Genomic DNA, 24,675 nt, shown 5'->3' on the forward strand with positions numbered 1-24,675 from the left:
AAAAAAAAAAAAAAAGAAGGCAGAGTTGAGGGGCGCCTGGGTGGCTCAGTCATTAAGCATCTGCCTTCAGCTCAGGTCATGATCCCAGGGTCCTGGGATCAAGCCCCGCATCGGGCTCTCTGCTCCGCGGGAAGCCTGCTTCTCCCTCTCCCCCTGCTTGTGTTCCCTCTCTCGCTGTGTCTCTCTCTGTCAAATAAATAAATAAATCTTAAAAAAAAAAAAAAAAGAAGGCAGAGTTGAGCTGGGACCTAACAAGAACATCATGAACTAGCACAGTCTACCTTTGGAAAAAGTCAGAGTCTGAATGGAGAGGGGTGTGCTTCCTAGCGACTAGGGATAGATCAAGTCTGGTCTTACATATGTTCATGCAAAATATAACACCTGCCATCTCAGGGGCTTCTCGTTGGGACATTTAGGACACAGGAAGGGGCTATGGAAATGGCCCCAATTTTCCACTTATTAGATTTATTAAAGGATTTCAAATCTTTGACAAAGAGCCATACAATAAAGCCCTAGATTGACTACCATCTTTCTGCACCCACTTCATCCTCCCCCTCTCATACACACGTGCACACTTCCCCTCTGCCAAACCATCCAAGCATTGGCGGCAGACATTATGAAACTTAAAACCTACTTTAGCCCTCATTTCCCCAAAATAAGAACAGTCTCCAACCAACCATCTGCCAGTACCGCTGCTAGAAATCAACATTAATTCCACGGTATCATCCAAATTTCACTCTCTTCTTAAATTCCCCAAGGCCCCCACAATGTTTTCTCCCAGCCTTGATCCAGGCTCCATTCAAGTTTCATGAATTTCCTTTGGTCTCTCCCATTCAAGAACAGTCCTCCAATGTGGTGGGCAGAATAATGGCCCCCAAAGTTGTCCATTATTCCATAGAACCTGGGAGTATGTTACCTCGTGTGTCTAGAGGGTCTTTGCAGACATGGTTCAGTTAAGGGCCTTGGGTTAGGGGATTTTCCTGAATTACCTAGTTGCATCACAGGGGTCCTTCTAAGAAGGAGGCAGGAGGGTCAGAGGAGACGTGATGATGGAAGCAGAGGTCTGAGTGTGGGAGTCAAGTATTTAAAGCAACCTTGAAAAGCTAGAAAAGGTAAGGAATAGATTCTGAGAGCCCCCAGAAGGAACACAGCACTGATGACACTGTGATTTTAGTCCTCCAGAATGTAAGCTGAGTCCTCCAGAACTGGGACTTCTGACCTCCAGAACTGTGAAGTAGCAAATTTGTAAATTGTTTAGCCACCAAGTTTGTGGTAATTTGTCACCACAGTGATAGGTAACTAATACATCAGAGCTTCTCCATTCTTCATGACACTGACCTGTTCCAGATGTCCAAGGTAGTTGTCCTATAGAACTTCTCGCTGTACAGATTCCAATTGATTAAACGTAAGTTAAACATCTTCATCAAGAACCCCACATGGGTGATGAGGTGTACCTCCCACTCATCTGGTCCCATGACTGGTCATGCTACACTTGGCCCTTGGTTCAGGCAGTTCTATCTCCCCACTATAAAGTCACATCCCCCTTCAGAGTTAATACATAAACTGGGATAAAATTTTAAGAACATGTGATTATCCTGCTCCTCACTAGCCAGTTCAACAGTTTTGATGGCATGTCAATTGTGTAAAACGCATTCCTGAAGCCTGATAATTTTGTAGCGTAGCCATTTTGAACCTCTTGCTAATGGCATTAGAAGAAACTATACTTATGTAGGTGTTCAGGGGATAAAATCAGCATTTTTGCCTGAGTGAGCAAGGACACCTGGTATACCAAGATTATGCACTTCAAATACACTAAAATGTTTTCTGAGATGCAAGACTATGGGATCTGTCCATCCACAAACTGAGATGTATACACAGAAAAGGGATCTGGATGCAGGTGTGTGTGTGTGCCTTGCATACGTGTCCATCCCATGTGAAACACTGTTCCAGTCTTCAGTGCTGAGCTCCTGGCACGAAAGGCATCAAGTGAGATCAAGACACCGGGAGACCAGGAGCTATGTGTCCTGCAGGTAACAGCTACAAAGGGGCCAGGGGCACAGCAGATGGCCCATCCCCTTCCACACCCTCTAATAAGACAGTGCTGTCCAATAGAAATAGAAAATAATGTGAGCAACATATGTAACCTAAAATGTTCTACTAGCCACATTAAAAAAATTAAACAAGGAAAAACAAGGTGAACTTAACCTTAATATTTTATTTAAGCCAATATATTAAACGTTATGATTATAACTATTCACAAAATAGTATCATTTACATATGTAATCAACATAAGAATGATTAAGGATGCATTTAATTTTTTTCTTGTTCCAGGTCTTTGAAATCCAGCGTGCATTTTGTACTTGGGGCGTGTCTCCATTTGGACCAGCTGCACTCCAAGTGCCCGGTAGCCCCTTGGGGCCCCTTGGGGCCCGGAGCTGTCACGCTGGGCAGCACAGCTCCCATCTAGGACTCCCTCCATCTTATAAAGGTGCACGTCTCATATTGCTCTTCAACGTTCCCAAATAGCAGTCTCCTGTCCTTTTATTCTCCCCTTCCAAACCCACAGTCCCAATAGAATGAAGATGAAAAGGCTAAAGAATTCCTGACTAGGAACACCATTTGATCCTTTCCTCCCCAGGGAATAATTTGACAACTGTCCTTAACTTACTTACAAGCCGTTGAGAAAGAGAAGTGTGTGAGAGTAAAGAAGCAACCACTCAAAGTCTGAGCTTTTGGGGAACTCCAGGAATATGGAATAAGCCAGTATTTATTTTATACGAGAGAAAAGAAGAAAAACGGTTAAGAACTATCGGCGCACGGAAACAATTAACAATTAATCATCAGTAGCCTTCAGATCCAAGGAATTTCAGGGGATTTCATGCATGTACAAAAATATCCAGGCAATAACTGAAAGGGACATTTGTCTTCAGCAGTTTTTTTTCAGGGCTTTTACTGGAAACCAGGGAGAAAAATAAGGCTGGTCAGTCTCCACTCTTCAGAGTTATTTGGGGGGGCCAATCAACCCTTGCCTTATACTGTACCCACATGAGGCAATTTAGCTTATCTGTGGGTTCAGGGGAGATTTCCTAGAGAAGCAAGGAGTTGGCTAGGTTTATAGTAATTTCTGTGAGGTTGGTATCATTTTGCAAATCTGGCAATTGAGTTTGGGAGACCTTAATCAGTTTGCTGAGATTACTCAGCAAGTGAGCAGGGAAACCAGGATTTCAATTCTAGGAGGAAAATGGTAAGTCGGTAGAATATCCAGGCTGTCCCATCTGTGTGACACAGAGACACCAAGGCTCCCTAAAGATCCTTGGAGGCCGGCCTAACGCAGGCAGGCAGTGGGCCAGGGGATCTAAGTGATAGCTAACCTATACTGAGTGTTTGCTGGGGGCCAGGGCTCCTTCTCGGAACACTACACAGACTCGGCAGACAAGGCCCGACTTGACTGGGTCCCCAGCAATTCTCCAGTATTATCCCCCCCTCCCTCTTTACCTCACCGTGCTCCACCACACTGGCTCCCTCCAGATGTTCCTCAAACACAACAAAGCCCAATCCCACCTCACAGCCTTTGCACGAGCCCTTCCCTCTGCCAGGGGCACCTTTCCCCCCAATGTCCACAGGGCTCCCCTCCTCACTCGCCCCCTCACCTCCCTGCTCTGGCGCCACTCCCTCGGTGAGACATCCCCTGACCATGCTATTTAAATTCAGGGCCAACACTGGTGCCTGGCACACAGCGGACAACCAGCACAGACATTTTATGAAGACATGTTTAGTCAAGGACAGCACCCTGGTGCAAGGTGCCTTTTGAAGTAGGGTCCCCCAGGCCAGCCTCCAAGGCAGCTGACAGACTTAACAGACTTGCGGTTGTTCGAGGCCCTGGGGAAGGGCGTCCCACAGGAGGACACAGCTGGGCAAAGGCCCTGAGAGGAAAAAGTGCTCGGAGAGGGTGCAAAAGCAGAGGGCTGGAACCGAACGTGTGAGGGGGAGCAGGGGGAGGCTGAGAGGTCAGTGGGATTCTGTGGGGAATGCAGGGGCTCTTGGGAGGTTGGAATTTACTCTGAACCACAGGAGACAGACAGGACTTTACATGGGTTTTTAACATGTTCCCTCTAGCCCTTGTTGGTAAAACAGTTAGGAACCCGACGTGAGGCCAAGGAGATGGGGTGGCTTAGGCATCCACGTGTCCTTTGTGATGCTCACGAACATTCATTGAGCGCCCCGAGCCCGCCACGTGACTGATGGGCGGAGCCCGGCCGAAGCCCCGCCCCGAGTGCCTGGACACGCCCCCGGCCCGTCGTGAGAGCAACCCCCCCGCCCCCCCCCAAGCCCGGGGGAGCACAGACTCAGGCAGGAGGTGGAGGAAGGTCCGAAATCCTCGCCTTTATTTCTCGACCGGCCTCGAAGGGGGTGGGGGTGGGGAGCTTCGGGCGGGTCCTAGTGCTCTGGGGGCGGCTCCAGGTCCTCGCGGAGGGCGCCCGGGCGCTCGGGGCCAGCCTGCGGGAGCGGCGAGTCAGGCTGCCGGCCCCGGCTCCCGAGGGCGCTGGCGTCCCCGCACGCAGGCCGGCGGCTGCCTTTACTCTATCCGTCACGTCCCCCGCCGGGCGCCCTGCTCCCCTCTGATGCTTTCTCCAAGAGACTCCGAGGGCACCCCCGCCCGCCGTCTCTGCCCCCGCGCCGCATCGCCGGGCTCCCTACCTCTCCTTTGCAGGCCCCGTCCTTTGGGGTGCAATGGATTAGGGCAGGACCCTGCCCCCGAATTTCTCCAGCTCCGCCTTCAGCCTGGAGAGCAGGGGGCGCGGAGAGGAAGAAGAGAACTAGAGTGGAGCGGCGCGGGGAGGAAGCCACCAAGATCCCGACATAGACCTCAGACGCCAAGCGGCCGGAGCCTCCGCGAGCGGCTGGGGTGCAAGGAGCGCCGCACCCCAGAGGCCCCGCCGACCCGCTCCAGCGCCAGGTCTTCCGGGAGGGGCGGCTGGAGGCGGTGACGGGGGAAAGTCGGCCCATTGCCCTCCTCCTTGCTCCTTCCCCTTCGCCCCTTGCTCTCTGCCCCTCTCACCCATCGTTCACCGCCGGGGCGCGCCCCGAGCTCAGCTGCCGCTCCACCTCCTCTAGCTTGGCCCGCGCCAGTTTCTCTGCGGGTGGGCGGAGCGTCATGGGCGGGGCCAGGAGCTCCAGGGGGCTAGGCCCCGCCCCCTCAGCCCCAACCCTGCACGGGGGCCCCACCTTCAGTGAGCAACTGCTCCTTGCTGCTCTGCAGGGCACATATCTCCCGGGCCAGCCGCTGCTTCAACATCTGCGAGAGAGGAGACTTGTCTGTCCGTTTGTCCTCTCAGCCCCCTTGGCAAGTCCTTACCCGAATTATGTCATTCATTCATTCATTCATTCAACTATTTATTAACTCGATGTGCAGTTCCAGCTGTGGCCTGGTGGTAGGGACACATCTCTCCAAAAGCTCCCCATGTCTCCGTGTACCTCTCAAATCTCATCTCTTCTCTCCCCCCATCCTCCCCCCCACCTTGCTCTCTCAAATACCCCAGGCTGGCTTCAGCCTCAGGGCCTTTGCATTGGCCTTTCCTTCTTCCAGGAACATTTGCACCAAGATACATGCATGTTTTCCTCCCTTACTTTATGTCTGTATTCAGATGTCACCTGCTCAGGGATGCCTTCCCTACTGACATTACATGATCTACTTATTTTTTTGTTTAGAGTCTGAGTTTGCCTCCCCTTGCACCCAACTATCCTGGGGACAAGCAAATACTTGGCCCCTTTGGCTCCCCACTGTCTCCTCCTGCCTGGAACGTTGATCAGACCATGGCCTTTTCAGGGTTCGTATTTGCCACTGCAAGGGGAGCAAACTCTAGGTAAGCAGGAAGAAAGCAGGATGCTCAGCAATGGTTACTGTAACAGTCTGGGCAATTGCCCCGTGTGGCAATGGGGGCAATGGTAAGAGGTGGCTAAATTTAAGGTAAAAGCTGAAGGGCTGAGTAGGTGGGTAAGAGGAAGAAAGGAGTCAAAACTATCCCATGGAGTTGGGGTGACCAGTGGGTAGACACTGAGCCAGTCAGTGGAGACACTGAAAGCAGGAGAGGAAGGGCTGTGGTTGGAGGCAATGAGGATGGCTCACGTGGAATTCCCAGAGGTCCTTGTGCTGGCCCATCAAATTCTCCAGCTGTTCTTCAACGTGCAACCTAGGGGCCAACAGCCAGGAATGAGAGAATACATGCTAGGACTGACATCCAGCCTGGCTCAGTCTAGGGGATTCCTCTGGATGGCCTTTGGATCTTTGCCCAGTGCTCCCTCTACTAGGAGCCCCCTTATGGGCTTTCTCCTCCAAGCCTTGGTTCCAGTAACTCCTCTTCCAACAAACTCCCTGATGCAAGCCCCACTCCCATGCCGAACCAGCACCACACTGGGCCATGGACCCGGGGTTACTCCCAGCAGTTACCCCAGCTTCTTCTGTCTGCAATTCTCTGCGACCTGAGAGTTATGGACAGAAATTTGCTCTGTGCACTCCTGCAACATGGAGACATAATGCTGGCTGGCTGGCTGGAAAAGGACTGCATAGATGTGTGGATGAATGGATGAATGTGTGTGGGTGGACAGGTGGGTAAGTGGATGACTGGAGGACTAAATGGGCAGATAAATAAACAAATGAATGGATGGTGGAAGAGCTGGATAGCCAATAGAAGAAGATTTAGCATAACAACAGGGGGTGAAATTTATTTAATAAAGAAACTAGCAATGAATGATCAAACGAGTGAGTTAATCTCAACACCACCAACCAAAATCAAAGATGAGCAGGGAAGTCTCTTGTCTAGCTATTCTATTTTACAGAAAGGAAAAATGAGGAGTGTGTGTCCAAGGTATATTTTCCCTAGCTTTTGCTCCCTCCTCCTTCAGGTTGGGAAATAAGGTGGGGAAGAGTTGAGCAGGACCTCTTACTTCTGAGCTCCACTTTCCTTCCTTTGGCAGTGCACCTGGAGGATCCTCAGTGCCTCTGTGGGGAGAGGAACCAAGGGAGCCCTGTGTGACCTCTTGGGGAGTCAGGATTGGGTGGAGGTAATGGGCCCCACATCATATCACACATTGGAGGGCACTTGGAGGCCTTTAGTGTCTACTTCGAGTCAGGTGGCAGCTAAGGCAAAGGTCTGAGCAGAGAGGGAAGCACACCCTGACTCAGGTTTCAATGGGATTAATCTAGCTGTTCTGGGAAGTGTGGGCTTTTGTGGGTAAAATGGGGTAGAACAATGAAGACAGAACAGCTGATAAATACCTTGCTTTTTGCTCAAGACCTCCTCTAGGTGCACTTTCTCTCCATTCACTGGAAAACACAGTGACACTTTGAGCCTCCAGAGGACAGATCCTGTGCCCTCATTGCAACTTCATGCAAAGGCTTATCAAAGTTACAGAAGGCATGGTACAGTGCCAGGGCAGGGGAGGTATCTTCTTGCCACCTGCACCCATCTCCCACTGGGGACCATCCTGATCCAGCATCTCCCCCTCAGTGTCCACATTCTCTATAAGTGCCAAAGGAGTGAAGACCCTGCAGAATGCACAGGGTTTATACCAATGGGAGAGATGACTAGAAATAAATACACTGTATCAAGTGGAAATACAGGCTGTGAAGAAACAAATAAAGCCGGGGAGTGGGGGTGACAGAGGGAAGGTGGTAGTCCATGTTTAGATGGGGCCGTCAAGCGAGATCTGTTAGAATGAAGTTTGGGCTGAGAGCTCAAAGGTGACTTGAGATAGCAAAAGGCAATTGGTATTATACAGATAAGAGTGTTGCAGATGGAGGGAACAGCCCATGCCAAGACCCTGAGGTGTGCAGAGAACATCAGCAGTGCTCATAAGATCTGTGGGTCCCTCTTTTGGTCCTACTTACAGGAGTCCAGTTCCTTATGCAGGGTCTCCCAGAGAGCTTGGGCTTCTCCCAGTTCCTCACTGGATTTCTTCTTTGCTGGGCCAAAGAAGAGGACACTGTGTGAGTGCAGCCTCTAACCTTGCTATTCTCTTGCACACTGTGACACTGCACACTCATCTTTCAACAACCTGGAGGTGCCTGGATTTTATAGATGAGGAAGTGGTGGCATTCAAAGTCCAGGTTCTTCCTGGCTAGCTAGGAAGTCTAGGTCCTGGAGTTTACCTTGCTGAAGCTCATTAATCCGGTTAATCAGGTCTTCATTCTGTGGCTCCAGGTTTCCCTCTGCAGAACGAAAGAAAGATTGAGCCAGAGAAGATAGGTGCCTGGCTGTCTAAGGCAGATAGAGATGGGTGGGGGTTGGTACAGTGTCTCTGATACTAGCAATCAAAACGCATTTATTGAGTTCCTGCTGTGTGTTGGGCTCTGTAAGAGGCCCTTGCAGGGTTTGCATTCTGCATGGGCGAGACAGACATTGAAAGAAGATATATGCTATCAACGTGGGTGCTCTCTTTAGAGAACTATCTCTAACTTCTCCCAGTACCAATTAGAGGGCTCTGTATGGAGATGACTTCCTCCTCATCCCTCTCTGGCTTCAAGGTCAGCAGCACAGAGTTGGGGCAAAAGTTTCCCAACCCTTGCTGGGTCTCACTACCAAACTCCTGACACTCTGGAGTGGCTGGAGTTGATAAACTCAAGTCCTTGGTCTTCTGAGACCACCAACTCCCATCTCCTGAAACTTCTAGGAGAGTGAATGCTCTCCAAGGTGCTGATTATGACTTAACACATTCCTGAGGGTCTTCATTTTACTGGAGACAGTTATGGTCACTCTGAATTTCCAGTCCTGTAATTTCTCTACCTAATTTTAGCCTAGGCAGCAGCTCCCATGCAGGTGGCCATGCGGGGCAGGAGCGTGCCAGGCTGGAGGAAGGAGAGGTTCTCTTTTATTTGGAACAGACCAAACAGACCAATGGGTCATGGTATTTTAGTTGCAGATGGCCTGGGCTGGGGGTCGAACTTCAAACCCAGCCAGCACTCTGCCCCAGCCCTGATGTAGGCTGGCTCCTAGGCCCCCTCAACAAGTGAAGCAAGGTGCAGTCATTTGCATTGCCATTTGCCATTTGTATATAAAAAGGGAGGACAAAGAATACACACCCAGGAATGTTTTTTTTTTTTTTTAACCTCTGGAAAAATACCTAAGAATTTTAAAAATAGTTGCTGCTAGCCCTTAAGCCAGGGACATGGATGGCAGGTGCGTGTGTGTGTGTGTGTAAGAGAGTAGGGTTTTCCATTCCCTTATTCTTCTTGATTTTTGAAGCTGTACTTTTGGTTCAAAGAATTAAATTGAACAAGAGGGAGAATGCATAATGGGATAATTTCCCAGGATAATTTCCAACCCAGTCCCATGTGAGATGAGGGGACTGGGTTGGAACTATATCTGCCTGCCTCAAAACCCCAGGCTGAGCCTGAGACACAAAGAGATACATGACCTTTCTGCAGCTTTTTCACCATTGCCAGCAGGTCTTCAGTCATCTTCAAAGACTTGGTGTGCCCTGCGGAGATGAAAACAAGAATTACAGGATGGAGGAAAGGCCACGCCTATCTCAGGAAGGGAGGGAGAATGGTGCAGTGAGTTCTGTGGAAGCCCTGGGCTGGAACTGAGGACAAGCTGGGGGAGCAGGCTTCCAGACAGAGCAGGTCTCCTGCAAGACCCTGTCCCTTGCCCCTGAGCTTTCTGATCTGATGTGTGCTGGATGAATCAGGACTCCTAATGGTCAGCTTCTCCTAAGAGGTCAAAGGACATCTCAGGCATTCCCTTAATGAAATGAAACAGCACTTTCACTGCTGCTGTTTAAAATCAGTATGAAGTTCTAACTGATGCAGAAGGGCAGAAAGATGGCATATGAATTTTTAAAGAAATCATTATAGGTCACAATTTGCAAATTCTTAAAGGACTAATGGATGTAGGAAATGGAAGACAACCAGATATTATGAGCCTCCTCATGAAAGAACACAACACCACTTATGAAGGATTCTTGCCAAAAACCAAATCAAACCAAACCAAAACAAAACAACCCAGGAATCTTACCAGATTTCTATACCTAAATACCAACTCAGAAGAAATAAAAGGGCCAGAGAAACATGTTAAGTGACACCATGGGGATGCAGATGCTTGCCACAGGGCAATTTGGTTTCTTCAACAAATAAAATGCAAAGGGAAAAAAAAAAAAAGGGAGAGGGGAAACTCTATTGATTAAAAGAAACTTGACACGTATATCATTCAATTGTGAGGAAAAGACCTTACTTGGAACCTGATTCAAAGATACTTTTCACCATAGATACATGTATTTAACATGAGCCTGTGTTACTTTTAAAATTATAACAACAACAACAAAACCCACAGGAAAAATGTTAACATCTTAAACTCTTGAAATCAATGATAAAAGGTCAAAGTCCAGTGACCCACTCCTCTCCAAGGAACACTGGGCAGAGAAAATGAAAGGCAGCTCACAAAGCGCATCTGATAGTCCCAAGGTAAGAGAAGAGATGCTTATTCACAGTTACAGTGCAAAATCCCTCCTCCTCAGACCCTAACTTCCTCACTTCCCCTTCAAAGAGACCACTAGTGTTACAAGCTATCTGTTGTGTAGTTGGAGATAATTAAATTCACAAGTCCACTCATGCTATTTAAGTGGTGGTGTATCATAAAAGGTGCTCTACATCTTATTTTTCATTTGACTGTGTATACAGTGATCTTTTTATTCTTTTCAGTGGCTTCATAATGGTCCGCTGAACAGATAGACCATAATTTAAGAGAAGGCCCCTACTCATAGATCTTCAGGTTGTTTCCCTTCTTTTGCTGTTAAAAACAATGCCACAGTGACCATCTGTATTAGTTTTCTTGGGCTGCCATAACAAAGTACCACAAAATGGGTCTTCCTTTTAGAGATCTCTAACTTCTCTCAGTCCCAATTTCAGGGCTCTGTATGGAGATGACTTGCAGTCATCTGGAAGACTCTGCATTTCCAGTCCTGTGATTTCTCTACCTAATTTTAGCCTAGGCAGCAGCTCCCATGCAGGTGGCCATGTGGGGCAGGAGCGTGCCAGGCTGGAGGAAGGAGAGGTTCTCTTTTATTTGGAACAGACCAAACAGACCAATGGGTCATGGTATTTTAGTTGCAGACGGCCTGGGCTGGGGGTTGAACCTCAAACCCGGCCAGCTCTCTGCCCCAGCCCTGATGTAGGCTGGCTCTTCACCTGGCATTCTGTGTATTTCTCTATGCGCAGGTTTCCCTCTCCTTATAGGGATACCAGTCATTGGATTAGGGCCCATCCTAATCCAGGATGACTTCATCTTAACTAGTTTTACGTACAAAGACCCTATTTCCAAATAAGACCACATTTTTAGGTTCTGATAGACATAAATTTTGGGGAGGGACACAATTCAACAAGAAAACCATCCCTATACATTCTTTTTGTGCATGCATGGGAGTATATTTACTGGATAAATTCCTACTAGGCCATCTGCTGGATCAAAGAGCATGTGTATTACTAAATTTGACTGGGTTTATGAAATTGCTCTCCACTTGTTTCAAGCAGGCCCATAAAAGATTCCTTCCCCATATTCTTAGCAGGCAACGATGTTTTCCAACTTCTTCATTTGTGCCAATCTGATAGGCAAAACCAGTATTACATTTCAACCTTTTTGGTAGTAAATACCAAAAAAATTACTCAAATCCTCTAGATCAGAAATTCCATATCTAGGAATCTACCTCAAGGAAATAAATGGTGGGCAAGTTGCTCATTATTTCTAATCTTAAAAAACTGAAGCAACCTAAAGATATTTTAGTTAATTATAGCACATTCATAGGATGAAATCTTTTGTAGCCATTAAAAATCATGTTGTAGGGATGCCTGGGTGGTGCAGTCTGTTAAGCTTCCAATTCTTGGTTTCGGCTCGGGTCTTGATCTCAGGGTCATGAAATCAAGCTCCATGTTGAGTTCCACACTTAATGCAGAGCCTGCTTGAGACTTTCTCTCCTTCTTCCTTCCCACCCCCACCCCGCCCCTACCTGCTCTCTCAAATAAATAAATAAGTCTTTTAAAAAAAAATCATGTTGTAAATTTAAGTTTTGGTAAAATGTTTGGTGGTATGGTGTTTTGGTGGTATGTTCACTTTCTTTACATGTCTGGTCTCAAATCATTTACAAGTTAGTATGCATTAAGTTAATTTTGCATTTGAATTTTTAACTATTTAATAGACAAATGTAGAAAACCATGGATGAAAAAGTAACAGCTTCCTCTCAGGAACAAGCCCTTCTTCAGTGAGTCACTTCCCTTCCTAGAGGTAACTACTGCCAACAGTTCGGTGAACACACTCAGATCTTTTAGTAAAATGTATTTCATGCATTGCTTTTTTACTTTCTTACCCCCCAAAACATTCAAACACTACCAAATATGTGAAGTTAAAAATGAAACCTCCCTCTGGTTGGCCCTAAATCTTCCTGCCTTTCTCCAATATAATCCATAATAACGGATATGTCTCCTCTTGAGACTTTAATTTCTACAATACTCTTTTAATATTTGGAAATGAAACAAAAAAAAAATTAAAGCTACTTTATTAATAAGGGGAAATATTTAATTATTTTCTTTGTAGTATTGCATATGAAAATTTTCAAACACACATGAAAATAGAGAGGACACCTGATGAGCTCTTGATTATGCATATCGTTAAGATCTGACAGCCATTAATATTCATCCATATTTGCTTCAGCTGTTTTTCCTGTGCTGAGGTATTTTCAAGCAAGCCCTATGCTTTTATGATATTTCATCCCCAGGTATTTCATTAAGAGTCTCAACTACTTGAGGCCATTTTCTTAGATAACTCCAATCCTGTCATTACACTAAGATTAACAATCATCATGTAGTATCATCCAGTGCCCAGACAAATGTGATTTCTCGATTGTCCCCATGTCTTTTACAGCTGATTTTTGTAACCATTTCTGCGAAAGCTCCATCTGTATTTTCCCCCTCTACTTCATTTCTAGTCTGAATCATCATGAGTGATCAGTAAATCTCTTAAATAACCCGACTAACATCTTGATAAAAATTCCTGAGAAATCCATATTACAAAACAGTCTGTACAGCATGAGTCCCTTTTAACATTTTATTTTGAAATAATTTCAGATGTACATAAAAGTGGTAGAAAAAGGCCACAGTGCTCCTATTTGCCTTTGTATTAGATTTCTCATTTGTGAGCATTTCTGTACCATATACTGCAGGCATCATGGCCCATTTTTCCTTAATATTCCAGTGTATATTTCTTAAATAAAAGAGGACTCTGCCAGGTAACCACAGTATAACCATCAAAACTGGGATGGTAATGTTGATCAGTATTAATATATGATCCTTGGATGCCATTCAAAATTTCCTCCTTTCTCTATTTTAAAATCATACAGCACTACATTTTCCTGAAAGAAAAATAAAACAAAAAAAATCACAAAAATGCCTCCACCTTTGCACACTCCTAAAAACCTAAGTCCCTTGTTGAGAGTCATTAGTTAGGCCTTTAGCCTTCAGACACTGTGCAATATACCTAGGGCTCTAGTTGACATTACCCGTCTTTTTAATTTTTTTTTTAAATCCCAACTTGCTTTTCTCTCATAAAAGTATGATCACCTTTGAAGCTCATTGTGTCAATAAACCATGATCTTACTCTTTTAAAAATTAATTTTTAATTATCTTATTGTTTTCTTACTGCTTAAAAAAATGTCCACCACACAGGCATTCCACAATAGGCATGGACATATCTAAATCTAGACATTTCCCTGATTGCTCCTTGCGTTTTGCTTCCATCAACAACACTCCAATGATCCTTCATGGTCCACACATCTGCACATTTTATGATTATCAAGCACGGTGACTACAGATATGGAATAGCATTTTAGATGCTAAAAATTCTGCCAAACTGCTTCTAGCAAAGCTTTTACTGGTCAGTTCTGAGTGAGGCAAAAGAGAGCCTGTTTCCCTACAGAGTAATCAGAACTAGATTTATCCCTCTCTTTTTAAAGCCATTTTCAATGGGCTAGAAATGATACTTAACATGTTCAATTTTCCCCTTTGCTGGTGAAGTTAATCAGAACTTCAATTTTGACTCATTTGAAAGCTTGATACGAAAATAGTTTTTAGCACAGCTGCTACTATTTTAAGTGCTATAGTAAGTGCTTAATAAATGAGATCTATTTGCATCTGTCTTCCTTCTGAATGTCCTTTGTTGAAGGCCCTTGATGTATAGTCCTAACCTAAGAGAGCTCTTCCAGTTAAAGTTACTATTCATACAATAAAAAAAAAAAAAAAAAAAATTACTGAACACCTACTATATGCCAAGCAGCATTGTTTTAGGTGCTGGAGAAATAACAATAAACCAGTGAACAATCATAATTATTGTTGGTGTCTGCATAGATAGATCTGGAAAGATGCAGTCCAAATGTTATTATTAATACAGTGGTTTAAAGAGTGTGCAGGAAGGGGGACAAAGATAGATCAAAGGAGGGCAGAAAGTCCAGAGCTGTTGAAACAAGAGTGGTGGGTACATGGGCCTTCACCATATTATTTGCTGTACTTTGGGACATTTCCAAAAATGTCTACAATTAAAAAAAAAAAAAAGTTAGTGGCATAGCAGTGGATCACTGAATTGGGAGGGTTTCTTCTTCTGGCTTCGCGGTAATTTCTAATTATCCTTAGAGCAATCCCCTTCCCCTCACTAGGGTGGGGGTGTCATTATCCACAAAGTGTGCCAAGGAAAGGAGCCATCCATGGGAGAGGCCACTCTCATTCAGACTTAAGAGTCCATGTGAAATGCGATATGGGCTGGGTGTGAAATGATACCGGGGCATTACTGTTGCTTTTCCTCGGTGTGGCAGGAGCAGAGTGGTTTTTGTGACGACATCCATCCCCATTTTTTGTCTGAAGAGATGCATATTGAAATAGTCTATTGTTTCTTCGAAACACTTAAACCAATATACCCGATAAAGCTGGGTTAATCTAGACGATAGGAATATGCACGTTATTTTTCTCCCCTTTGGTGAAGTTTTTGTTTTCGTAAAAAGCTTAAATTAATTTTTTTAGTACACTATTAATATTTCATTACTGTAACACGACAAGGCTCCCTCCCGTCTGCCCTGGCCAGGGAGAGGCTGGCTCGCCCTCCCTACCTTCAGCCTCCTCAGCCTCCTCTACGACTTCGGGGGCCTCCATTTTCAAAGGCTCCAACTTGCCCGCCGTTTTCCAATGCGGGGTTTGCGCTTGCGTGCACCTTGGATGACGACTGGTCAAAAAAACCAAAAAAACAACACGAGGGACACAGGCTCTGCAGCGCGCATGCGTGCACTGCGCGTCTGCTCGTCAGTCGACCAGGCTGGAGGAGCAGTGAGGGTTCAGCTCCCGCCAAGCGCGGACGCGGGCCCCTGAACGACAGTTAGCGCGCATGCGTAACCTCGCGTCCACCAGCTCCAGTGTAGGGGAACGGGCACAACTGGGTCTCGGTCGGTTGAGGAGGGAGTGCTGTGCACACACGTACGGACTCTAGGGAAGCCTTGCCCTCTCTGGGTTGCCGTGTGGTGCAGGTTGTGGAAGTCCGAGACAAATATACATGAGCTGTGCGGTGGTACCCAGGAGTTCGAGTCCCCCTTCGTTCACAAATCCTCACGTAATAGCCTATGCGAGGTTTTCTGCACTTGACGAAGGAGTTCAATGAGCCTTAGAAGCCGAGTGTACCTCCCATGCAGGATGTCTGGATCTCAGCCACCTGTGAAGTCAGGTGTTCTGCCCTGGAGGCCACCTTCTCACCGATATCAGCAGCAGCCAACGTTGATGGGGGCCACTTTTGACCAGGTAAAGATGAAGTACATGAAGGGCAAAGGACTGTCCTTGCGGGAATTGGTTTTAGGTCTTTTATGTACTGTTTCTTTCTTTAAGCCTTTCATGAAGGCTGGCCATGCATTCCCAATTCCAGAGCCCCTGTGGACCACCCAAAGGGACCGTGGCCAACCCTAGACACTTAGGGCTGAGAGCCCATCAAGGAGGCAGACTCCTGATGCAGGACAGAGGGTGTGCTGCCCAGGACTGGAGGAGACAGCCCCTGACAGAGGAATATCATCCAAGTGATAGAGGTGAGGCAGAGGGGCCGAAGGATTTTCCCAGAGATGGAGGAGCATGACGGGGCTGGGGAAGCAGCCTTTCCTCTGTCCCTCCTGCCCCTTTCCCAGGGTGGAGACAGAAGGTAAAAACCAAAGGTGGTGGTTCTCAGCACTGCCCAATCTGAGAACTCCACCTCTCAAGGTCCAGGGAACAAGCCGTTATGGGAAGGTTGGTCTGTAGAGGCAGCTGGGGCTGCTGGGGGTGTGGAGTACTTGGGTGGGTAACGAATGAAGAGTCGATCCTCCTCTTTCTTCACCCAGCGCAGGAGTTTAGTCACTACCAAGATGGCACCTGCCTTTGTCACTAGGGGGCTCAAGCAGGTATAGAGTTCAAATTTGGAAGTCACCTGCAGGTTTGAGAGGAGACACAGTCAGTTAGGCCAGAGCTGACCATGCCCAGTCCTGTCCACCCCACCCGAGCCCCATGCCCGTCTCTTGTTTGGAAAACCCATCTGGCAAGGGTTCCCACCAGGTGCTACCTGGTCACTGGGCTAAAATTGGTAAACTAATATTGTGTCATGGTGGGCCAGGGGTTTTCAGTAGGGCCAAGGAATCAGCTAATCTAGTGGCCGCTGGCTCTGTGTGTGTGTGTGTGTGTATGTGCGTACTCCCTAGATGTCAGTTTGCTCATCTGTGGACCAGGGAAAACAACAATGCTTAACATTTACTGAGCAGTTGTCGTATACAAGGTTCTGTTCTCAGCTCCACATACTTGTTTTCATCATTTGCAGCCTGGGCATGATAGGAGGATTAATTCAATTTAATCCTTATACCAACCAGAGACCTAACCTGACCAGGTCACTATACCTTTCTGTATCACCTCTCTCACTGCTCTCCCCCTCACTCACTCTGTTCCGGGCCACTCTAACCTCTCCCTGCTATTCCTCAAACATACAGGTTCTGTCTCACCTCACAGCATTTGCACGGTCCTTTCCCTCTCCCTCCAGATACCCACATAGCCCACTACCTCCCCCTTAGATGCCATCTCTTCAGTGAGTCATCCCCTGACAACCCAATTTAAAATCCTGAGCCTACCATATCTTGGTTTTGAAATGCCATTCTCCACCAAAAGGAACAAGGACTCCTTGGACAAATGGCTGATTCCAGGACTGGCACAGAGAAAGTACATGACGAGCCTGGAACGTCGTGTGCCAGAAAACAGGAATGCTCAGACAGCGATGGAGACGTATAAAAAAAGACACAGGGCCCAGCCCGACTAAATCGAGATAGTTTGAGCACCAAAATGAATTACAGAAAAGGCTTGTATTGTAGCCCACTGACTTAAAGAAAAATCCATGAGACCATATTGCTATAAAATTAAAAATTCAACAAATAAACAGGAGGAGGAAAAGTTCTTCCATATAGTAGTAGAATCCCAAAGAATAAATGTAGAAGGGATGACAGAGTTCAAAAATCACCACGTGGCAAACACCAGAGCAGTAACTGTTGCAGACAAGAATCATTAATGGCTATTAAAGTCAGGGGATGAAAGTGTGATGGAAAACAGAAACCTGACATAATCCCCACAAGATATTTACTAATTATAAAGGGGGAAAACACTAACTTTGTAGTGGAGAAATCTGGGAGACAGCACCTTAACCAAGTGATCTAAGTTAAATCAACAGTGGGACAAATGACACTGTGGATCTCCTGATCAGGTGCAGAGAAGGGCATATCACTCACTCTTGGGATATTCTTGCCCAAAATGCATGACCTTAATTCAGTCATGATAAAATATTAGAAAACCCCAAGTTGAGGGACATCCTACAAACTAGCTGGTACTCTTTAAAAAGTGTCAAGGACATGCAAAAAAAACTAAGGATTCTAGAATCAATGAGACTAAGAAGATAATAATAAATAAACCAACATAAGATCCTGGACTGGATTCTGGACCAGTAGAAGGACATTAGTGGGCCAACTGGTGAGATCTGAATGAAATCTGTGGATTAGATGTTGTTGTATTGATGTTAATTTCCTGATTTTAATAAGCTCCTGTGGTTAACATCTGGAGAAACTAGGGGAAGAACCTATTTGTAGTAATTATTTGTACTATTTTGCAGCTTCTTTGTAAGTCTAAAATTGCTTGGAAATGGAAGTTAAAAAAATTTAAAAATAATATAATCCTTGGGTGAGAACAATGCCTCACACCCAATAAGCATACAATAAATGATTTAATACATGTCTGCCAAATGGCAGAGCCTGAGGGAAGGTGCCATTTCCAGTGGGGTCACCTTGGTCAAAGTCCCTGAATGGCTGACCCTTAATCGACCCATGGGAATGAGGAGAGGAGCCCTGAAGACCCCAGGGAAGGACACCCCAGGTAGAAGGCACAGTGTGGGACCAAGCCTGTAGTGTTCAAGAGTACTGGGGACTCCCAGAGCGAAAATTGAACTGGTAGACACACGGGCAGGGCTACTGGGAAAACAAGAGGCATGCTGATGGTTGTTAATGGGACCTCTTCCAAGTCAGAGACTCTGTACTGGTAGCTAATGGGGAAACAAGGAAAAGAACAGTGGTACGGGAGGGTTGTAGACCGTGCAATCCTTATGAGTTTCAAAGACACCTGTGTAATGGTAGGAACAGGGATGCAGGCAAAGGCATGGTCAGAGTGGACGGAGTGGAGGAAAAGGAGGCTTCAAGTCAGGAATGAATTCTTCCAGACCCCTCGCCGACTCACCCAGGCCAGCAGCGTCTCCCGCTCAGCCACGTGGTAAATGAGGCGCAGGGGCCTGGAGGGGCTGTGGAGGCGCGCGTGCAGACGGTGGTACAGGTCGGACAGGCGCTGCCGCTCCTGCTCTCTGCTGTACGGGGCCTCCAGCTCAGGGCTGCCGGGATGGAGGGAGGAGAGGCCAAGGTCAATCAGAGGCTTGCTTGGCTCGCCTGTCTCCCCTCAGCCTAGGGAGTTCGATTAAGTGAGGGAGCCCAGCCGCCCCCATTAGACTTGAGGTTTCTCAGTGGTTGGAGGCCCAGCTGGCCCAGCAACCGGGGGGTTCCATGAGTACTGGGGCCCTCTTCTTCATCAGAATGAGGGACTCCTTGAGGCTGCTGGTTGAGCCTCCCTCAGTGGACAGACTCCGTTCGATTCCATCCTCCTAGAGAATGCCTGGCTCTCTCCCACCTCATGGCTATGAGACGCTGAACCTTTTAGTTGGATAAGGCTTCCTGCCCAGCCAACTGCCCGCAGGGTCCGGGCCTACCTGGTAAACTGAGGCAGCTGGCGGTGATGGTCGGGGATATCGAGCGGCTTATAGAGGAAGTGTCGGAGGCCGGGCGCCCCCACAGCCTGCACGCTGTAGGCGGGAGCACTGGTTGCTGGGGCGCTCGAGAAGCTGGCAGCCTCCCCCAGGGCCCGCATGGCACCAAGGCCGTGCATGCCCTCCTCCAGCAGGCGCCTGCACGTGGCCATGTCATGGAAGGCCTCGGGGTCGGTGCCAAGCAGCAGCAGGCAGACCGGCATGGCGTCCAGGCGCGCCACGTACGCGTAGAAGAAACCGTCGGGGTTGAAGCGGGGCAGGCACACAGGTGCCCACGCCTCCCCCGCCGCGAAGGCCGGCGCCCCCACCCAGTCGAGCAGCAACTGCAGGTCGGCTGGGTCCAGCCGGCACTCGGCGAGCACAGTCCGCTCCTGGGCCGCCGTCACCAGCCGGCCTCCGATCGCCAGCAGCGAGAGGGCCAGGCCAGGTGCCGTGCACCGCCGTAGCAGCGCCCCCAGGGCTTCCCGCAGCGGGCGAGCCAGAGGCACGCAGCGCACGGCGCCCAGCAGCAGGGCCCCGGGGTCCCGCTCCACGCTGTCCAGGAGCCGGTCTAGGGTGCGCTCCGAACCGGCCAGCAGGCGGCGGAGGTCGTAGTTCTGCTTGCGCGCGAAGATGCGGGCCACACTTGCACGCGTGAGCGTGCTCACGATCTGTGCGTGCACGGCGAGCAGCTCCCCGCGTAGCTGGGCTGCTGACTGAGGAGTCCTTGACACGGCCACCAGCAGCAGTGGGCCCTGCTGTAGGAACACCAGCTTGTGGTCCTCTGGGGGAGGGAAGGGGAGGCAGGGGGTAGAGATGGGTCAGCTGCCAATGGAGGGCTCAGGCGGGGCTCTTCTGCTCTGTCCCTGAACACATGCACTCCCGGCCCGAGCTCACATGGTCACTCTGTGGCACACTTGCACGAGGATAAGGACAACTGGGGGGAGTTTGGGTTATTCGTAGAGACATGATGGGATGGTCAAGGAATCAGGTTAGACACACAGCATGGATCAGGGGAAGACAGAGCAAGGACTGACACGGAAACCCAGGGACACCCAGAGAGCCCCCAAAGTCACAGAAGTATCCAGCCAGTGACTCGGGTCCAGGTGAGTTAATCACTCAGAACCCAGCAGGCCAAACAGATGGACAAGAGAGAGATGCCTAGCCAGCCAGCCATATACACAGAGGGCTGCGTGGATAGTCTCCCAGCCAGCCATTTTCCTGTCCACCATCCCCTGCTCCCCCCACTCCCTCTCCCCCACCTCTGCTCACCAGCGTAGATGGCGCGGATGGCATCCCCTGCACTCTGTACGAAGGACACGAGGGCTGTCATCACACCCATGGTCGTCGACAGTGCCTCCACGCTACCATACCTGGAGTAGATGGGCTTGCCTGCCTCGCTCAGCACAAACACATGCTTTCTCTTGTTGCGCCAGTCCTCATCACTGGGGTCCCCACCCTGGCCCCCAGAGCCACTCTCGGGGTCACCCGGGGGACTATCCTCAGAGGTCGCAGGATCCCAAAGCCCACAGGTGCATGATAGGGCCTCTGACTGGGGCAGGGGTGACAGCAGGCCGGGTGGCTGATCCTTCGTCTCGGGTTCTGAAAGGGAAATCCTGGTGGGTCATTCTGGCTGTGGACTCCCCTTAACCCCATGTGCCCAGGGACTTCCCAAATCTCTACCAGCCCCCCAATGACCCGTGATACTGACACAGACCTCCAGGTGTCCCCTCTACCCCTCAATGACCTCCACATGATCCCCCTAAAACCCCAACAATCCAATCTCTCACTGTCATTACAGAACCCTCTATGTCCCTAGAGCTTATTTATTCTCCTGTCAATAACTGACACTTCCAAGTCTTCAAAGCACCCTATTGCTTCTGAATGACCATTATTATCTTCATCTTCAATGATCCACCATTAATACCTCTGACCCCTCATGTATTCTCCTAGTATCTACTCACCCCTCATTGGCCATCATGACATCCACTAATATCTCTACAGTCTCTCATTTAAATCCTTCCCACTGCCCCACCCCTCCCTAATCCCTTACTTATTCTCATGGATGTTCACTGATCCCTAATGACCTCATTGACTCTCCTCATCAACCACGTATATTTTTGGTGATAACCACTAATTCTTCCAATGACTGCCATGAATATCCACTAGCACCCAGATCTTTAAGCCTCCCCTAAGGCCCTATTTATGCCCACTGCTTTTCACTAACATTCCAGTTATTCCATTAATACCACTAATACCTGGGTCTCCAGTGACCTCCAGTGACTGCCCTGACACACAATCTATTTTACCTCATGTGCACTCCATCCCCACCATGACCACCATGAACCTCTACTAACATACAAGACTTCAAATAACTTCCCCTGACCCTCTTTTATTTAATTCTCCCTTCTCCCCAATGACTACTATTAATTTCCACTAACATCCAGGATTTCAGTGACCTCCTCCAACTTCCTTGACCTCCTTTTATTCTCATTGATAATCCACTCCACTCCTTACAATACCCACCAAGGGGCACCTGGGTGGCTCAGTTGTTAAGCATCTGCCTTTGGCTCAGGTCATGATCCCAGGGTCCTGGGATCGAGCCCCGCATTGGGCTCTCTGCTCAGTGGGAAGCCTGCTTCTCCCTCTCCCACTCCCCATGCTTGTGTTCCCTCCCTCTCTGTCTTTCTGTCAAATAAAATCTTAAAAAAAAAAATACCCACCATAATTACACTAACACATAGGACTATGATAATGTTGTCCACCGCCCTTCCTCATGACCATCATTAACAATCAGCAATAAAACCCACAACTTCACTGCCCCCTACTGATTGCTTTGACACCTCTCCCATTTATTCCAATGTCTACTGATCCCCCAATAACAACCATTATTTCAACAACTTTCCCATAAAATCCCAATGACCTCATATTCCCTCATTCTCCGATTGACATTTGCCGATCCCCCATGTTGTCCTCCCAATTACCCTCCCAATACCTGCCATTACTTGCCAATAATTTCCAAATTCTCAAAGACACCCCCCCAACACCCACCATTTATTCTCAGTGATGTCCACTCATCCTTCTCGATGATGCCACTAACATCCACTCATTCCCAGGTGGTCAATAAGCATTGTTTCCCCAGTGACTCCCATTGAGTCTCCATCAAATAACTTTACACATCCACTAAGTCTTCAAAGACCCTCCTACTGGTCCTCTGACTCTCCACATAATCTCACTGATGTCCACTGCCTCCTCACCAATGATCGCCCTTAACATCTAATTTTTGGTTCCTTAAAGACTGCCACCAACAACTCACCACTGACTCCTCAATGATGTAAACACTGAATGTGCATTGGTTGCCACTGATCCCCTTTCCCACCTCAATGACTTAAATAACACCCTAGCCCCCAAAGACACTGACTTCTAAATAGTTTCCTTTTGATTGTATTAACTTTCTTTTGGTCATTCATTGACCTAAACATCCTAAATCCCCAATACCCTTCGTTGACCCCAACTAATCTGATTCCTCAAAGACCTGAACTCAGATCAAGTCCCCAGTGAACATCCATTGACACCTACTGATTACCTTTTCATTCCTCAATGATTTAAACTACACTGTGTGTCCACAATGGCCTCCTACTGATCCTGCTGCGGTTTAAACCACTTTCCTGAGTCCCAAAAGATTCCTCACTTGTCCCCCTCTGACCTCCCCCAACAATGACACCCTCTAGGTATTCTTTCCAAGGCCCTAGTGAGGGGAAGACATACCTGTTTTCTCCAGGTCCCCCTCTCCAGGATCCGGCGGGTCCTCGTGAACCCCTCCATCCTCTCCAGCCTCCTCACTGGGGAACCGAGTGTCCTCCAAGTCCTCCGTGTCCCCAGGGGCTGGGGCTTTAGTGTCTCCTCCAGCCTCCATCTGCACATCCCTGTGGGGTAAAGGAATTGAGGGTGACAGGAAGCAAAAGAAACTTCTTAAAAGCCTCTACTGAGCCTGGCCCCCCTGGACACATGCCTACTGCTCGTTTCCCCTCGGGTTTCAACAGGATGAGACAAGCAAAAACATGACCAACTACTTGCACCCTCCAACATTTCCCGGAAAGGGAGGTTCTAATGAGCTTCAGCAGATAAAGAGACATAAACACCTGTTTTAACCCCGTATCCCAACTGGCCGGGTACCATCACTTCCCGAGCAGCGGGAGCATCATGCTTCCGGGTGCGGCTGCCGTCGTGCCACATTTCCGGGTACGACGCCACTCTGAAGACACTTCCGGCTGCGGAGCTTTATTCGCTCTCCGCCGCGCCGGAGCCCTGTCTCCCGCCGCCCACTGGCGTCCCCTCACCGTTGAGATGACGCGCGCCACTCCCGGATTTACGTCGGTCTGGCTGGGGACCCGGCGAACCGTCTATGCACTCCTCTCACCGCCCTGGCTCGCAAGGCTAACACAGGCGAGCCCGGCAGCTCCCCTTACAGCCGGTTGTCGGCGTGACGGGGGCGCGGCTCGCGTTCAACCAGTCCGGAGTCGGAGGGCCTCCCTATGGCCCAATCAAGAGAAGCCGGCTCTCCTCCTGCGGTTCCGCACCCGCTCCGGCCGCGCCGTAGCTCCACCAATACTGTGCGCTGCGTTGCGATTGCACCCGCCCATCTTGACTGACATATCCCCGGACCCAATCGAAGGCTCGAGGACTTTCACAGCCTCGGTCATGATAGATACCAATGTCCGACCAATAGGCGTGCTCCCCAGAATTGAGGCAACTTCACTTTCCCTAATCCACCTGAAAAGGCGAAGCGTGGAGTGGAGTAGTCTGTGCCGAGAGGAAATGCTTGACGGGCAGTCCCCGCTTCCAATCGGAGCGCTGTGCGCAGCCTGGCCAACCTATGGGGCTCGGTTGCTAAAGAAGCGAGAGACGGGCTTCTCAGAAGTAGGAAGTATTCGTGTGTCTCTCTGTAGACAGACAAAGGGCTCGACAGCCTCTGGAAAAAGAGAAGCTTGCTCATGGAGAGGGGGGGGAGTGAGCTTACGAAGGCGATGTGCAGGCTGCCCAGGGTTTGCCCAGATCCGCCGAAGGCCTGGTAGACCTCCTTTCCGAAAGAGCTCTGTGGGCGGGGCTATGCGGTTTAGGAGTCCTGGCTTAAAGGAGGGACACGCAGGCGTGGCTTTGAAAGGCCTAGGAGCTCTGGTTGGTTGAGGAAAATGCCCCTCCGGCCTCTGCGCGCTACCATTGGCTGGGCGAGGGGAGGCGCGACGTCGCCGCCGGGGACCCGCCCCCTAGAGGGTGCCCTCCCTCCCTAGTTTAGATAGTGCCTGAGCTGGATTTGTTT

At 48.7% G+C, this 24,675-nt stretch overlaps 2 protein-coding genes across 3 annotated transcripts; both read right to left on the reverse strand.

Annotated features, from left to right (window-relative positions):
* Positions 1-2,947: 2,947 nt before the first annotated feature.
* Positions 2,948-15,328, reverse strand: SYCE1L (synaptonemal complex central element protein 1 like; the record flags this gene model as incomplete). The annotated part of the gene is made up of 10 exons (XM_081806344.1): positions 2,948-4,497; positions 4,699-4,782; positions 5,060-5,296; positions 6,128-6,191; positions 6,946-7,000; positions 7,277-7,324; positions 7,889-7,963; positions 8,150-8,209; positions 9,415-9,477; positions 15,139-15,328. Coding segments are annotated over 8 exons (654 nt in total), but the record flags the coding sequence as incomplete, so codon positions are not given.
* On the reverse strand, positions 13,078-24,460 carry MON1B (MON1 vesicular trafficking associated B). 2 transcript variants are annotated; one of them, XM_006747293.3, is made up of 6 exons: positions 23,696-24,460; positions 23,124-23,281; positions 20,628-20,957; positions 19,320-20,139; positions 18,800-18,947; positions 13,078-16,469 (listed from the first exon to the last, which is right to left on the reverse strand). In XM_006747293.3, exons 2-6 carry the CDS (start codon positions 23,269-23,271, stop codon positions 16,260-16,262), a joined length of 1,656 nt encoding a protein of 551 aa, XP_006747356.1. In that variant the 5' UTR covers positions 23,272-23,281; positions 23,696-24,460; the 3' UTR covers positions 13,078-16,259. The 2 variants fall into 2 exon arrangements, with proteins under 2 accessions (XP_006747356.1, XP_006747355.1); XM_006747292.3 differs by lacking the exon at positions 23,696-24,460 and adding an exon at positions 23,498-23,648.
* Positions 24,461-24,675: the final 215 nt, after the last annotated feature.

This window comes from Leptonychotes weddellii, chromosome 16, assembly GCF_054177405.1.
Source record: "Leptonychotes weddellii isolate Sample4059 chromosome 16, ASM5417740v2, whole genome shotgun sequence".
Classification (NCBI taxonomy): Eukaryota; Metazoa; Chordata; class Mammalia; order Carnivora; family Phocidae; genus Leptonychotes; species Leptonychotes weddellii.

Coding starts and splice junctions, on each gene's coding strand:
- MON1B (XM_006747293.3), bottom strand. CDS start 23,271: ATGGAGGCTGGAGGAGACACTAAAGCCCCAGCCCCTGGGGACACGGAG. Junction 20,140..20,627: donor CATCCGCGCCATCTACGCTG/GTGAGCAGAGGT, acceptor TCCCTCCCCCAG/AGGACCACAAGCTGGTGTTC. Junction 18,948..19,319: donor CAGCTGCCTCAGTTTACCAG/GTAGGCCCGGAC, acceptor CCATCCCGGCAG/CCCTGAGCTGGAGGCCCCGT.